Here is a 17,434-nt window from a genome sequence, read left to right as displayed (position 1 = left end):
CCCTCTTTCTCTCTCCCGCTTTTCTCTCTCCGTGTCTCGCAGACTTTTCTCGCGTTATTCAACAAACGTAGTAACGCAAAATAACGCATGCCTTTACATCCTCAGTAACGGTAATGGTGTTGCAAATATGAGAAAAGTAATTAATTAGATTACTCATGACAGAAAAAAAAAAAAAAAAAAAAACCCTACGTCACACTTTGTAATTTTTTTTTTCTTTTTTAATTTCACTTGTATAACAGTGCAAACGTTAACTTTCAAATGCCGTAAGAAAAAAAGCCTTTTTGTTTCTCCTGTTTTACTGAACCCACACCGAACCTTGACCCCTGTACCGAGGCGCAGTACAGGCCAAAAGTTTGGACACGCCTCATTCAATACAACACCAATGAAGGTCCCAAATCCATTGATAAAGCAATGCACTAACTAACTAACTAATAACTAACTACACTAATTAACCCTGAAAGGGCATAGCTGTGAAGTCAAAAAACATTTTAGGTGACTCTCTCTTTAAGTTCAAGGAATGGCAAGAGTGTGCAAAAAAGTCATCAGAGCAAAGACTTATTGTTTTTCAGAAAGCCACAATCAAATAACCCTTTCTGGATTTTTCACGGAACAAAAGTAAATAAAATAATAATAATAAATAATAATAACAGTATTAATTAAATAGATAATAACCAAATAACCCTCTCTGGGTTCTTCACAGAAAAAAGCCAGGAAATAAATAACACTATTGAAAAAAATGTTTTTTTTAATTTTTCAAAAATTTTTTTTTTTTTTTGTTCAGGGGGCTGGACCAAATGTGGGGGCGGGCCGTATCTGGCCCGCGGGCCGTAGTTTGGGGACCCCTGATCTACAAGGACAATGCCAATTTGGTGATGACATTGCACACTCAGCAGGAAAACCGTAGATTATTTTCAATTAATTGTACCGAACTGGATGCCATGATGTGTATGTAAAAAAAAAAAAAGTTGCCTGAGAGTTTAACGCTTGCCACGCTAAATGCTACTGCTAACGGGAACACAAATGCTATTCTAACGCTCCGAGCCACCTAGCCAATCATCATCGCGTTTGCAACTGAGTCACCCCTTTCCGCTCTATTCTCTCCCAGGCAGCTGTGAACAATTTCAGACAACTTGCGCTTCATTCAACCAAATTTTAGTAACGTCCCCTTCAAAGATTACTCACTACTGAAAAACATAACGCGGTTAGAAACGCTGTGATACTCAACTGCCGTTAAACATCACTGGTGGTCATGCAAAAACAAATGAGTATTAATGCTTTTGCAGTCAAATATTGTATAGGGAGACATTTCAGTATCGATACTTTGATACTTTTGATAGTTTGACAATCCTAATGTGTATACTGTATGTGTGTGGGTGTATAAATGACGTCACAAAATGTCTGCGTTTGTAAGCGGTGTCTTATGTGTGGTTTTCAACATTATCAAATATCTAAAACTTCACTATTTGTATACTTAAATAATTTGAGCAACCGTTTTTCACATGAAGGTCATTTATACAAGAGGTTGTCTGTCCCTTCGAGAACACAAACAAAAAAATCAAGAACTCCTAGAATGTCACAAAATGGTAATAAATACATTATTTATTAGCATGATGCAGAGCCATTTAAATTTGACGGATTTTTTTTTGGGGGGGGGGGGGGGGGGGTTTGATGCCTTTTAAAATAATCCAAATTAGTAAAATTTGAATTTTAAACACTTTTAAAACCTTGTACCTAGAAATAAACCATTGTGTTTTGGTGTGGTTCTCATTTCTTTCACAACTAGTGGAGAAAAATAATCACATTGGAGAGAGTTAGGTTAACCCTTAAAGACCTGCAACATGAAGCAATTATCAGAGAATCCCAAAATTTGAAAAATAAGGTCCTAATGAAACCTTTTTTTAATTTGTAAAAAGAAATGTCAAAATGAATATGTGTAATAATTGCTCTAATATCTCTAACCCTAGCTAAATCCTGTTTTTTATTCTCATGTCAGATGCATATGTTGACTTGCAGCCATCTTTTTTTTTTTTTAAAAAAGAAAAAATGTCAAAATTCTGAATTACTCTCAAAATCATGAAATTTTAGGTGTATCAAATGTGATACATTCAGCAATAAAGGGTTAAAAACAGTTGTCCAAAACCTATTTTTGGGTGTGGAATCCAAAACTGATCAGTTTTCTCCATCACACCGGGTTTTTTAATATATGATTCCTATTCTCCTAATATGAAAAACACTATCAAAATATGTGCTTGTTTTAAAAACATTTTCAAATTTGACAATAAAAATTAAACTAGTATAATTAACGAGCACGATTATCGACGTGTGTGCGCGGCCTACGTACAGTACTTGAATTATCAGCGTACATGCTTCCAGTAATATTGCATAATATGCTCCATTTACAAACAGAACTGGAAGGAGCACTTATGTTTGTTTTGTCTCCTTTTTGGGAAGAATATTTATAGAATGGCTACCTCATTTTCCAAATCTTGTCGATTACGTAGCAAAGGGCAATGTTGTTGCAATGATAAGACGTAAACGGGGGCCTCTGTGGTCCACTCCTTGACTAAAGTGTCTTTGTCCGGTTTGTACTGACAATAACAGATTTTACAGAATCCAGAAATAGCGAGTAGTGAAATGTTGTCAGAGAACTTCTTAAGAACTACTTAAGTATGTTCAACAAGTATTCATCGCACTGTTCAGATGATCGCAATGAGCAACTTTCCACGAAGCGGATTCTTTCCTCTGAGAAACCCTTGGAAAGAAAAAAGAAGTTGGCAGCGCCGTTGCTGGGCAACTCAACCTTTTCCTGCTCTTCCTGCTTCAGATAATAGAACACAAATGAGGCCAAAACTTTAGCAAAATGTGGAAACAAAACAGCTCATGAAATGCAGCGTTGGCAAGAAATACATTTTTTCATGTATGCACTCTCATCATGTTATCCATCTTTACCGACTAATGAATGTTCTGTTTTTGAGGGGAGATTTACAACCATAAGTAGGCACGCAGTTAAGTAATGAAAGATGGTTTTGACAAGAGTTGTCCTACAATATCCGCCACCCGATAATATCGGCAGATATAAGCATTTAAAATAATATCGCAAAATATTGGCATTGGTCTTGCGCCATTGGTTCTAAGTTAATGTACAAGCATGCAACCTTTGTGCATGGGCTGGTCGCAGCTTAGCACAGCAGCTGTGCTTACGAGTAACCTCTCCAAACTAAGATGCTTGGGATTTTTTAACTAAGGGAAAGACCCTAGTCACCCATTGTGCACAAATAGATGAACATTCAATGAAAAATAATGAATTATAAAGTCAACACATATTACTACTGTGGCACCAGAAAGAAACAGTCAATATGAAAAGTAGAAACACATAATTAAAATTTTGTGCAAAAGCCCAGTAAAATGCATCTTGGGAATTGTCATTCCATTGGCATGTCATATGATTGCTTGCCTGCCTGTATTTCTAATGCTTTGTCGCCCCCTAGTCGCTCTTTGGAGTCACTAGTGTTAACGTGATTTATTTGTGAATTATTCCTCTATCAAATTACAGACATATTAGGTCATTTCAAAGTATTTCATTTACGGTATACGGAACATTATTTTGGCACTTTTTCTATAACTTAAGTTGATGTTGTTCGCCAACGTTTTTACATAATGTTTGTTTTAATTGGAAAACTTTGAAGTTGTTACATTTATGATTATTAAAGCATTCAGTGGAGCATCAATACTATTAGCAATAATATGTAAAAATAATAATTATCATTACTAACAATAATGCAAGCCCACGACCACATATATCGGTATCGGATTTTTGGTGCTGGAAAAGATCGGGATATCAATTATCCTTTAAAAAGTCATTATTGGACAACTCTAGTTTTGACCTTTACACTAACAGTGGTTGATGCCTTTTCAAACTTCGGGTCCCTAACAGTGCTGTTAATAACGGTGTTGAGAGGTAACAGCGTTACTAACGACGTTTTTGTTAGTAGTGAGTAGGGGTGAGACAAAATATCGAAATGGTGATATATCGTGATACTTTGTATCCCCAAAGGTTATCGATATGCTCCTGCCAAGAATCGAGATATCGTTTTAAAAAGGTGTCAATGTCTAAAAAAAAAAAAATAATTAAAAGGATCCAACAAGTTGCTACCAAAATCTTCTACTATAATAGTGTCTCACTTAACTCTAAGGTTGCATTGACGGTGCTCGACGCTCAATCCATCTAGACTGGGAATGCTCGTTCATTCGAAACCAGAGCATTCACAGTCATTCTGTCCAATTTTCAGGGCATTTGCAGGTCACTTGCTGTTCATTTACAGATCATTTCCTGTTGAGTTTGAGTCCCTGCCTATTAATTTGGGTGATTCCCAGGTCACTTCCTGTTATGTAACTCAAAATAAACAGGAAATGACCCATAAAATACCCCAAAATCAACAGGAAGTAACTGAAAATCAACAGGTAAATGACCTTAAATGGCCCAAAATGACCTCATTGCCTGGCATTGGCTGCCACTGACGGCCATAGACTATAAATCCGTTTGAAGTGGGAGGGATGGCACCGAATGAACGAATGTTCATTCGCTGCCACCCTCCCAGTTCAAATGGATTGGACGTCTAACTCGTGATAAACTCATGTGAGACTAATTTGAGACTAATTCAGATTTTTAAAATATCTTTCCTCAAAAAAAAAAAAAAATGGATGCAAGTCAACTTATGCATCTGCAGGTTCCATGAGAAAAAATAATACAGGATTTAGCAAGGGTTATAGATATAAGAGCGCTTATTACACATATCTTTTTTTTTCTTTTTTAAAAATCATGTGAGACTAATTTGAGACTAATTCAGATTTTAAAAATATCTTTCCTCAAAAAAAAATAATGGATGCAAGTCAACTTATGCATCTGCAGGTTCCATGAGAAAAAATAATACAGGATTTAGCAAGGGTTATAGATATAAGAGCGCTTATTACACATATCTTTTTTTTTCTTTTTTAAAAATGTGAAAAAAAGGTTTCAGTAAGACCTTACTTTTAAAATTTTGTGATTCTCTGACAATTGCTTCATATTGCAGGTATTAAAGGGTTAAGGTGGAAGATTTTGGTAGCAACTTTTTTTTTTTTTTTTTTTTTTTTTACAAACATTGACACCTTTTTAAAATGAGATCTCGATTCTTGGCAGGAGTATATCGATAACCTTTTGGGATACAAAGTATCATGATATGTCACCATTGTGATATTTTGTCACAACCCTACGAGAATGGATAATGTAATAACGTGTAGAACATGAAAAGTAACGTCAGTTACTTTGCCGAGTAACCAATTCCTCTTACAATGAGGTAATGAGTTACTAATGCAATTACTTTTTGAGAGAAGTAATTTGTAACTGTAATTACTTTTTAAAGTAAGATTAACAACACTGCTCCCCAATATTCTTCACATGTGGTAGATATAGATAATACAAGTCTTCAGTTTCACTGTATGACATGATGCCATAAAGTATCCAATAATGAGCTCCTTTGCTGTTTCTAATGTGCGATTGGAGAGGAAAAAGTGGCCCATTGTTGAAGAAGGTCAGGAAATCAAGTGAGCGATTGTTTTGATGCTCCGCCGCCACCAATAAGGACTTTTAATTTAACTTTTTTTCTTGCTCCAAGGGGTACACTCCTTCATGTGCTTCGTGACAAGGCGGGATAAACACAGCAACGCCCAATCCAATATGAACAGGGAGGTTTGGCAGCGACTATTCAAGTTTAAGTGGATTGGACATGCATCGCTGTCAATAGCGGGTAATCAGTTACAAAACAGGATATTAAAAAGTCTACTCACCCCTGTTGAAATGCCAGGCTTTTGTGATGTTAAAAACACGGAACAAAAAAAATATTGTCAGAGAGACATTATTAAAGGATTGCTGGCTACTTAGTACACGTGATACGTTACCAGGCATGTGCCGAAAACCGGTTTCAAGGTATACAGTGGTATGAAAACGTCATGGCGTCAAAACCGCAAAAAAATCTCAACCCTCGTGGGTCAGCTGTGCTACACGATGGCTGGAGGAGGTTAAACTCCTGAACGTTTTCCCCCCGTTAAAGAAAACAAAATCGCTAGTATGGGAACACTTTGACTACAGAAAAGTTAGACGGCCGCGGCTTAGAGGAGGAGGGCCAACCGACATAAAACATGTTTGCGAAGGGTGGCTGCTGAGGAGGCAATAACTCCAATATGATTTCGCATTTGTACAAAATTAAAGGTTAGTAAACACTATCATGAATGTTTCCCACCAGCTACGAGAGTTATTCCAGCGCGTTTAGTGTGTCTAGTGGTGGTAAAATATGTGTTTTCCTCTCTCTGGCAACTGCCTGTGTTGAGAAAGAGTGTGTATACAGTAATGTAAACATGGTATGAGTAATACACATGTGCTTTTTATGGAAAATAATTCCTATTTTTGTTCTAATAATAATAATGTTAAGCTGTGGCTTTACATTCACCTGAAGGACTGCATTTATTTTCGTTTTATTTACACACATATACACACAACTCTATATTTCAGGGTCCCCACATTACTATACTCCCTTGGTCTCCCTGAGTAAATGCTTGCATCAAATCAATGAATGGATGTGCCAGAATTTTCTCCAGCTAAATGTGGGGAAGACAGAAGTCATCATTTTTGGGCCAAAAAAAGGAAAGGTCAAAATTAAGCACGCACCTTGGCACAATGTCACTTACAGACACGGGTGAAAGTGGCTAGAATTTCTTGCTGAAACTACCCGACATGAAGGTCGCCACGGAGCCAGAAATTTTATTTATTTTTTTCATTCAAAATTTTATTTTTCAATGATTTTCAAAATAAAAGTTAACAAAAACCGCACTAACCCCAACCTCCGTCTCCTAATTTTTATTTTCCCTCATTTCCTCCATAGGATATATATTAAAATTGAAGTTCATGTAAACATTTTTTTTTTTTAATAATAAAGATATAAATAACATACATTCAGAAACAATAAGTACAAATGACTTATATTATGCAGAGTGAAATGGAATATATTTTGAAGATCACGCAAACATTGACTTTTTTAAATCATAAGGAAATGAATAAGTAGCCTAACATAAATGAACAAATATAAGTCCAAAGTGCACACTGACATCTAAGATGTTCTGAACCTCCCCATCAAAGCAAATAAAACTAAATATGAGATATAAGCCTCCTCAACTCTTATGTTGCTCTTAAAGATTTGATCCATTTTATGTTGCATTGCCCTTTTTTGTCGCATCAATTCAACAAGATTTTTTTTTTTTGCTGTTCCAGAAAACATGCACATTTGAACCAATCAGAACTACCCATCTCTGCTGATCACATGTCAGCATGTCAGCCAATTGAATGGATAAATGAGTCCAGGCATTTTGCTTTGCTGCGTGCATTCGCACATTGACATGACTCATCATCGTCAGACTCATATAACTGCAGCAGCTGTGGAAACCTCCATGCCGCCCGTGGGATAAAATCAATAATAAATATCGGTGGGAACGGATTACGCTACACAAGCACTTTATTATGCTTGTTGTTAACACTTGTGTATGTAAATCTGATGTTGGTAAATTGTTTTCTTCTTGGAGCTGAAATGCATGTGTGGCAACTTAGCATTTTTTTATTTTTTTTTTTTTACATAAGAGTTTTGACAGTTGCTGTCATGTTTTCGGAATCAAAGCACCATGTACCGGAACAGCATACCAGCCCTAAATCTTATACCGGAACTGCGTTCCGGCCCTAAATCTCATACCGGAACTGTGTTCCTGACCATTCTGGCCCACTTTCACCCCTGCTTACAGCTACAAATCAAGTGAGAAATCTTGGCATAGTTACTCAGATTAATTGACTCAGACCTAAAATTTGATAGCCATCTAAAGTCTGTCACTAAATCTGCTTTTTACCACCTAAAAATATAGCCAGAGTTAAGGGGCTTCTGACTTAACAAGACAGAGAAAAATTTATGCATGCATTAATTTTCAGTAGATTGGACCATTGCAAAGGTTGTATATATACAGGTCTTGATAAAAAAAAACAGTCAGGAAACTGCAGCTAGTACAGAATGCTGCTGCTAGAGTCCTTACAAATACAAGGAATCTGGACCACATTACACCGGTTTTGAAATTGTTACACTGGCTTCCAGTGTGTCAAAGGATAGACTATAAAATACAACTGCTTGTCTACAAAACACTTAATGGCCTTGGACCAAAATACATGCTTGAGTTATTGGATCCCTATGAAGCATCTAGACCAGGGGTGGGCAAACCGGTCCTCAAGGGCCGCAGTGGGTCCTGGTCTTTGTTACAACTGATCCAGCACAGGCAGTTTAACCAATGAGGAGTCAGGGGAAACAAGAAGCACCTGACTGCAATCAACTGATTGCACTTGTAAGACACCAGATTGGTGAAAAGGTGTCCCCTTAGTGGGTTGCAACAAAAACCCGCACCCACTGTGGCCCTTTGTGGAATAGTTTGCCCACCCCTGATTTAGACCCCTAAGGTTATCTGGAACCGGTCTCCTGTATGGTCCAAGAACAAGAACCAAGCAGGGTTAAGCAGCATTTAGTTATTATGCTCCTCACCTCTGGAACAAATTACCTGAAGGTCTGAAGTGTGCTCAAACTCTTAGCTCCTTTAACTCAAGGCTAAAAACGCTACTGTTTATCACAGCATATCCATAACTGCCTATACCCTGTATATTTCAAATTTCAAGCTATTTGCTTTTTATTCATTTTATGTATGATTTATTTCCTGTCTCAAATGTCTGTTTTAACTTTCTTTTGATTTAATGTGATTTTTATGAATCATTTTATCTCCGCTTATGGTCTTCATGTGATGTAAAGCAGTGTTTTTCAACCGGTGTGCCGCGGCACGCTAGTGTGCCGTAAGTGTGAGGTGTGCCACGAGAAATTATCCAATATCACCCTTTTTTTTTTTTTTTTTAACGTCGTTGGGCGGAGTTGCAGAAGGAACAAAGGAAGGACTAGGTAGAAGGTATGAGGGAGGTATTGCTCGTGTCGCGTTCAGGAACTGCTTGGATTTCTAGCCACCTTGTTCTCCGCTACAATGTGGACCCCAGCACGTCTACTGTACGTCATTGGATTAGACTCGTCAAGTGTCGATATACACGAAAGTGTTCTATTTTATCCATGTGACGACCGTCAATCCTCCCCGTGTTTTATTCCAACACATTGTCGAGGACAGCAAGGTGGCCGATGGCTAGAAATCAGAGCAGGATATCGGCTTTGTATTGATCTAAACAGGCTCAAATCACAATGAGTTAGAATAAATATTAAGAAATTGTTGGATAATTAAATATACTGTGAAGTAATTTTGGAACAGTTTTGGTTTTCGGTGTGCCGCGACATTTTTTCCTATGTAAAAACGTGCCTTGTTCTTCCCCCCCTTAAAGGGGAACGATAATAATAATAATATATGGCTTTGGAGATATGTGCCATGGGTATTGGGGGTGGGGTTGGGTTGGTTCTTCAATAGTTTTTTTTTGTGTGTGTGTTTTTTTGTTTTGTTTGTTTTTTTGGGGGGGCGGGGTTGTTTTGTTTGGTTTGGTTTGGGGGGAAAAGAAGGCTCAAAAATGTTTTCTTTCATATTTTTACTACAAGGTATGGACTCTTAATAGTTTATAAGTTAGATATTCGAACAAAGGACTTTCTGTTCTGTGTTGCTGTTATTGGCAAAAAAAAAAAAAAAAAAAGTGCCGTGACTCTGAAAAGGTTGAAAAACACTGATGTAAAGCACTTTGTATTGCCTTGTGTTGAATTGTGAAATAAATTTGCCTTGCCTTATTTAGAATATTTCAGTTATTTTTTTAATTTATTTAACTTAACATTATACTTATGTTCCAATTTGTTAATATGTTTTGAAAAATAAGAATCCTGTTCAATGGAAAAAAGTTTTTTTAAACGCAGATATCGCAAAGTAACACATTCTAGACCTGTAATTACAATACCGTGATACCGTGAAACCGTGATATTTTTTTAAGGTTATCGTCAGAATCTCATACCGGCACATGCCTAGTGACGACAATCTACCATCTTCATATATCTGGGCAAGACAGCCATAATAGATAAAAATACACGTAAAATATCGTATTTACATGTGGTAAAAATTTTTTTTTTTAAAAACATTGTTGTACGATAAAAGCAAGCGTTTAGGGTTCAATTAACAGCAAGGAAGACAACATATCCTGAGCTTACGAAAAAAAAAAGTGTGTTCCCACAAAACTAGCCAAACTGCTACATTTTTAACTGTGGTTTTACACTTTCTATGTTAAATAAGACCTTCTTGTTCAGTCGGAATCCATAACTTTTAATTTAACCACGAAATTGAAAGTTCAAAGTGAGCTCGAAGCCTCAATGGTCATTATGCAATGCTGTTCAATAGTGAGCTTACCTATCAGTGAGGGTTGTCTGTATCCCACTCATTGGGCTTCCTTTGCAATTGTCAAACTTTTTCAGTCCGATAACATCTTTATAAAGAGCTTTTGGAGCAATTAAAACATTTTGTCTTCGTTTGTTGAAACGTCTAACCAAAGTCCGTTATATTTCACTTTGGGAGTGTTTCCTGGGAAGAAAAAAATCACAACTGCCGCTCCTCTTTTGGATTTTTCCTTGGAGTATGTTCCATTTTGCCAAATCCTTTGTCCCGTAAAAAAAAATAAAACTCCTTTGGCGTGTACTTTCCTTCTCCGTGACGGCTGTATCTATTTTATTTTCCGTGGGAAAATGTTCCTTCGTGACACTGTGGTGTCATGGATGGAGGGGCGGCGGGGGGAGTTGTGTCAAAGTTTTGGCCGGATAAAAATCCAGATTTTAAAATCATCCCCCGCGTCCCGTCACGTGCAGTTTTATTAGCGTCGTTTCTCTCTCGGTCGGCCGACGTCAATTGTTTTTTTCCTCCCGAAACTTCACTTTGATGCAAAATTGAAGGAAATGCTTTCGCCTCTGCCCTCTTCCCCTCGGTAGGGAAAAAATGCTGCGTTCAAATGCCCGTCGGACTTTTCGGATACTATCATTAAATTAGAGGAAATCTGTTTCTTTTACAATATGTTGTAAATGTTTAAGATTTATTTAATATTTTAATCGTAAAATCACTTGTTGTGAATAGCGAATAAGAAATAATAAATCATTTTATTGTTATTTCCAGCCCACGTACACGTGTATTTCAATCGGCCTCGAAGTGATTGTTTCACTTGTACGTGCACTACTTTTTACGGTCGATAGATGGTAGCCTTCAAGAAAAAAAAAAAAAAACTCGCACACGAAGAAGAAAACACCTCCATCCATTGGGCTAATCACAGCTAGCAGACAACGTAAACATTGGCAACACATTTGACTCTAAACTGCTTTTTCGACTGTTTTACTCTCTTATGTTTTTTCGAGGATAACGTTGCTATGCAATGCCTTGAATAAATGTGAGCAGTCCGCTATGGGTGTTTGGATTTGTGCATTTTTAACGCTGCCGAGGCCTTGAGTTTGTCCTGCAAACGGAAGGTAAGATAATCAGACGCTCAGCAGAGGCGAAAAGGCTAGATAACGACATTTTAGTTAATTTTCCCTCTCAAAAATTCCCTTTTTGCATCGCAGTCTTGCTGCAGGAATATCGATACATTGTTGTTTTAGTAATCTAACGCTGGAATATTCGTACGAAATGGTCAAATCGTGTCAAGTCGTACACAAAACACACCCATCGCCCGCAGTCAATTCCCGTTATTCTCTTCCAGTTGATTGTAGAAGCCTCTACATTGACGCGATCTCGCATTTTTTTTAGATGAATCGCGCATGAGTTTATTAAGATTGATCCACTAGTGCTGTCTTGTATTCAAATTTAAGTGCTTATCATTAATAAACCATCATCTTAATCACAATTTAAGGTCCTGCCTTTAGATATGAGTGGCACCATGTTGTCATTTCAGCTCATGATTCAGCTGGAGAAACCGGTGGTGACTGGGACCATGCCGGTGGTCTGGCCCACCATCCTTGACCTGGGCCGGGATGAGTGCAAAAGGATATTGCGCAAACTGGGTGCGATACAACAATCCCGACATTGAAATGTTCAATGAAACTCGAGAACTATGTCATGTACATTTTTGAGAAAGCTTTCCAGTGTTTAACACGCACCTATGTTCTTTTCATGTCTCCAGAGCTGGAGGCATACGCCGGCGTCATCAGCGCCCTCCGAGCCCAAGGAGACCTGACTAAGGACAAGAAGGATCTGCTGGGGGAGCTCACCAAAATCCTCGGGTCATTTGAACACATGACTGTTTTTCTTGAAACACAATAGAAACGCTACTACAGAGCAATTGTTCTCATATTTTGCACCAAAGTGTAATTATATTATGCATATTTATAAGGGTGTAACGGTACATGTATTTGTATTGAACCGTTTCGGGACGTGGTGCTCGGTTCGGTACGGAGGCATACTGAACGAGTTTCTGACGTAATGTAACCCTTACTTTTTGAGGTTGTGAGTCGATCGGGTTACAGTTTCTTTGTTTAGATTATATTTACTCCGTCTTCTCTACTATAATGGGGACCAACACGGTAGGGCAGTATAACCCAGAAACGTCAACGGCGTGACTACGCGGCCGCCGCGAGAACGCAGTGAAACGTGGGCGTTAAAGTCAATCAGCCAATGAACACCAGTCGCAGTGCGGCCGCGTGTTAGACGCGTCCCAAAAGCGGCTCAAGACGACGCACGCGACAAGAATCTAGAGTTTATTATTTGACGCGAGACGCGACCCTCCTGCGTCAATACTACTACCGGTAGCAAGGATCGGGCAGACCCGAAGTCACTCATGTAAAAATACGGTGGATCCGGTCGATTTTCAAACTAATATGCAATCGTAACACACTTTTTGAGTCAATCAGATCTCTTGAGTGGGAGATCGGGGCACAGTTGACTTGTCTTTGTTGATTTACTGCTGTCTCTGCTATAATAATAACCAACACGGCCCCGTGTTCAATACAAAACCCTCCTACCACAACAAAACAAGTAGGAACTAATATTCACATAGGAACTAAAGTTATACAACATAAAATATACAATATAAATAATAGTCCATTTAAATAAAATAAATTGAAATGAGCTAAAACACCTGTAATTAAATAATAAGAATAATACACAGATTCTGCTTACACAATTAAATTAATTAATTTCTGTGTAGTGCTTTAACTTGAGAAAATCCACCAATAAAGCTTTTGAAAACCGTTCATAAGAAGAAAAAAAAGATTCATTGAGGCATTTCATTTGTAAAATACATGTTAAAATTAATTAATAATTAATCGTAATTAATCGCAATTCAAACCATCTATAAAATATGCCATATTTTTCTGTAAATTATTGTTGGAATGGAAAGATGAGACACAAGATGAATATATACATTCAACATACGGTACATAAGTACTGTATTTGTTTATCATAACAATAAATCAACAAGATGGCATTAATATTATTAACATTCTGTTAAAGCGATCCATGGATAGAAAGACTTGTAGTTCTTAAAAGATAAATGTTAGTACAAGTTATAGAAATGTTATATTAAAACCCCTCTTAATGTTTTCGTTTTAATAAAATTTGTAAAATTTTCAATCAAAAAATAAACTAGTAGCCCGCCATTGTTGATGTCAATAATTACACAATGCTCATGGGTGCTTAAGCCCATAAAATCAGTCGCACCCAAGCGCCAGCAGAGGGCGACAAAACTCCAAAAAACACAAGTAACAAGTGGAGATTGCACTGTGCTGCTATTTTAATCTGAGCGGGGCATGTGCGTTAGTTGCGTCAAATATTTTAACGTGATAAATTTTAAAAATTAATTACCGCCCGTTAACGCGATGATTTTGACAGCCCTAGTTAAAATCTTTGTCATTGGGATTGCTTTTCTCTTTAGCACAGGACTTCTTTTTTCTTCTTTCTTTCAGAAAGAAAGCTGACCAATACGCGGGGTCTGAAAGGCAAATTGTTGTTGGATTATCTTTAAATACCCGCTACTTTTTGAGCAGAATTCTAGCTTTGTATAGGCTAATGCTCCTATTGTTGAAAGCACAAAGGTGTCTAATAAACAACTAGCAAATTTATATTTTGCATTTTGTTTTCTTACTGTACCGAAAATGAACCGAACCATGACATCAAAACCGAGGTACGAACCGAACCGAGATTTTTGTGTACCGTTACACCCCTACATATTTATCAACCTGTTTAAACCACTGCACTTTTACAAATGAATGTGCTTCGAGTTCATCTCTATTTAGTTGTCATGCTTCCCGTCTAATTTGGCATTTTAAGCACCGATCCTTCTGAAATTTGACTTTTACTTAATCTTACTCTTCTCAGCATCTCAACCGAGCGCCACCGCGCTGAAGTCCGCCGGGCCGTCAATGATGAGCGTCTGTGCACCATCGCGTATCAGTGAGTAACGGACCGATCGTTGATCAACAGTGTAGAAATTGAGGCACACTCACCTTTTGGCGTCCCTGCAGCATGGCGGGTCAGAACAGCTCGTCTGAGTGGTCCATCGAGGGCCGCCGACTGGTGCCGCTGATGCCGAGGCTGGTTCCGCAGACGGCATTTACTGCCACGGCGAACGCTGTCGCTGGCGCCACTGCCACTCACAATGCCTCTTTGCTGTTGCCAGCTGAAACGGGGAACAAGGAAGGTGGGTTGGCACCTATTTCTGGCATGCAAACTTGCCACCTTTCGGCGAAATTTCGCCGTTTTGAAATCAAAATGGGTAATTTTTCTGAAACATGTAGATCCGAGGAGAAAAAAATGGGGCGGGGGAGGGTGGGGTGCCAACGAGCAAGTGAAACCGTTAACTTCAAAACCGTAGTCCATGCTCAAAACTACACTCTAGTCCAGGGGTCCCCATGTGCCGGGCCGTGGACCGGTTTCGGTGCGCATTTGCTACCAGGCCGCACAGAAATAATAATTTAATAACGACCGCATTCTGGCTGAATTAACCCTGTGCCCCTGCTTAACACACCAATATCCCTGTCTACTCTAGATATAATACTACGGGATAGATTAGAATGTCGTCATAGAAATCCATTGATTTGACTGCTAGCAGTACATCTTGTTTGTGTATATAATATATCTATGTGCGCTTGTCCTCGATAATAACGTATTACTAGGCTGCCGACGCAGCACATTTGTTCCCGGAAATAATTAGCCCCCACACAAGCGAATATGACTGGAAAACAGACGACTTTTGGAGATATTTTTACGGCGAAAAGGGCACCTGACGAGCCTACAACCTCGAAGACCCACGAACGGCGAAGGAGTGGATTCGTGACCCGTTTGTGAATAAACTGAGTGATTCGAGCATGTCTGCAACAGGAGGATCAACTTGTAGATATCGCAAATGGCGGCGACCTTATTAAACGTACATTTGAGACAACAACTCTACCGAGGTTCTGGATTAAAGTCATTCCGGAATATCCTGACATCGCTACGAGAGCACTGAAAACCTTGTTGCAATTTCCAACATCGTATCTTTGTGAAGCGGGCTTCTTAAATAATGCTTAACGACAAGGCGAAGTCGTTAATGGTGACAGCGGTGCGCAGGTTTTGTTTGCAGCTAACATTGCAGGATGTATCTGTGGAGAACTTTTCTACAAGTCCTTCCATGATCAAACGTAAGTTAATATTCCTTTCTTTCAAGAAAGTTTGTGTAGTGTTTACTTTGGAATCGCTGCATTTGCGCATTTTGCGGCTATGTTTAACGTTACGCGCATGCGCAGAATCACATCGTTGCAATTTTTGATGGGTTGCAAAATTTGTCAGAACACTGGTGCGTGAAAAAAAGACCCAAATAACACCGGTCTGTGGTGCAAAAAAGGTTGGGGACCCCTGCTCTAGTCCGATGACCTAGACCTATCACTGCCACTCTCTTCTCGTGACAACAAATGACTGACAATAGTGAGAGACGGGAGTACAGCTGTTCTCTGCTTAATGCAAAGGGGACATACTGTATATTTTATAATTTAGATTTTGTATAATTTGCTACTTAATGCGTCTTATATGTTCTGATTTCAGGATGAGAGATGTAGACTTGTATATGTTAAATTATTATGTACTGTGTTTAATTCGAAATGTCTCTGGTTGCACTATGAAATGCACTTTTCCGCGCATGCCGCGTGTCCATGTTACTTTGTCACCTATTTCACTACTAACCAGTTTGCATGCCTGTATTTGTTTTTGTAACCGGGTGAATGAATGGTTAGAAAAAAATCCATGAAAAACCTAGATGGAGTGATTCGATACATTGGTCAGGAAATCATTCTAGGATATTCTACAAACAACTAAAACAGAAAAACAAGCTTCTACTGTGAATTGGAATGAGTTTGTCACTTGTAGACGTCCAATCCATTTGAACTGCATTAACTACATTACGAATGCTTTAAAAAAAAAAATAGCTCAAACAAACCTTTTCTTATGTTGGTCTTAACAGGGAGCAGTTGGATTCAGCCATTTGAAAAGAGGCAGACCGGAGGGCAATATATCCACCCTAATCACTAAAACTAAATGTAAAACTTTAAAAATAAACCATTACAACGCCACTTTAATTAAACGAATACTTGAAGCAACAAGATGTAATTCAAATCTTTTTTTTCTAATCAAATACTCGAGTTAATCGATTAATCGTTGCAGCACTAGAATAAACGCTACAGTAGAGCCTGGGGTTATTTTATGCATGTATTAGACGGTGCTGCGTTAAAGGGAATGTCAACAATACAGCAGCACAACAGCAACGTGAAACGTAGTGCAACATTTAAATCTCATAGTAGAAGGGAGCTTTTTTCTTTTCCACAGTCACCCTTTTTGCGTTAGATGGGTTATAATTTTTCCACTGTTTTGCAATGTATGCACTGCATTTGACCAGGGCATGTATAAAAAAAAAAATAAAAAAAACGCCTATGACTATACCTGCTGCTTATGTTGAATTATCAAATACAAAACTATTCAAATTTTGGGGTAAATTTTTTGTCATTTTGATCCCCAAATGTTGATTTATAATTGGTCAGTGAAGAAAACAACAGTGTGGACATGAAGTTCAAGGTGTCCTAAAAAAAGGAACCAAACCAGGCCATTGTGAACAAATCTCTCTTTGAAATATAAATGCAATATCAAAAAAAACTGTTGTGGCTCAATATTGATTCATGTACAGTGGGGCAAATGCCGGTAAGTATTTAGTCAACCACTAATTGTGCAAGTTCTCCCATTTGAAAATATTAGAGAGGCCTGTAATTGTCAACATGAGTAAACCTCAACCATGAGAGACAGAATGTGGAAAAAATAACCCAAAAAATCACATTGTTGGATTTTTGAAGAATTTATTTGCAAATCAGGGTCGAAAATAAGTATTTGGTCAATACCAAAAGTTCATCTCAATACT

The 17,434-nt window shown here is 38.1% G+C and overlaps 1 protein-coding gene across 3 annotated transcripts in view; it reads right to left on the bottom strand.

Annotated features, from left to right (window-relative positions):
- The window catches only part of arhgef12b (Rho guanine nucleotide exchange factor (GEF) 12b), a 72,459-nt gene that overhangs the window by 52,977 nt on the left and 2,048 nt on the right, over positions 1-17,434 (bottom strand). Inside the window, exons 1-2 of one of the 3 annotated variants that reach the window (XM_057820487.1) lie at positions 10,432-11,025; positions 5,827-5,844 (exon numbers count right to left, since the gene is read on the bottom strand). In XM_057820487.1, coding sequence (XP_057676470.1) covers positions 5,827-5,844; positions 10,432-10,463 — 50 coding nt within the window. In that variant the 5' untranslated portion in view covers positions 10,464-11,025. Of the gene's footprint in view, positions 1-5,826; positions 5,845-10,431; positions 11,026-14,501; positions 14,675-17,434 lie in introns of those variants that run through there. The other 2 variants (XM_057820486.1, XM_057820488.1) reach the window with 2 other exon arrangements.

This window comes from Corythoichthys intestinalis, chromosome 18, assembly GCF_030265065.1.
Source record: "Corythoichthys intestinalis isolate RoL2023-P3 chromosome 18, ASM3026506v1, whole genome shotgun sequence".
Taxonomy (NCBI): Eukaryota; Metazoa; Chordata; class Actinopteri; order Syngnathiformes; family Syngnathidae; genus Corythoichthys; species Corythoichthys intestinalis.
Note: the sequence above shows the minus strand (reverse complement) of the source record. Positions and strands in the feature narration are given on the sequence as shown.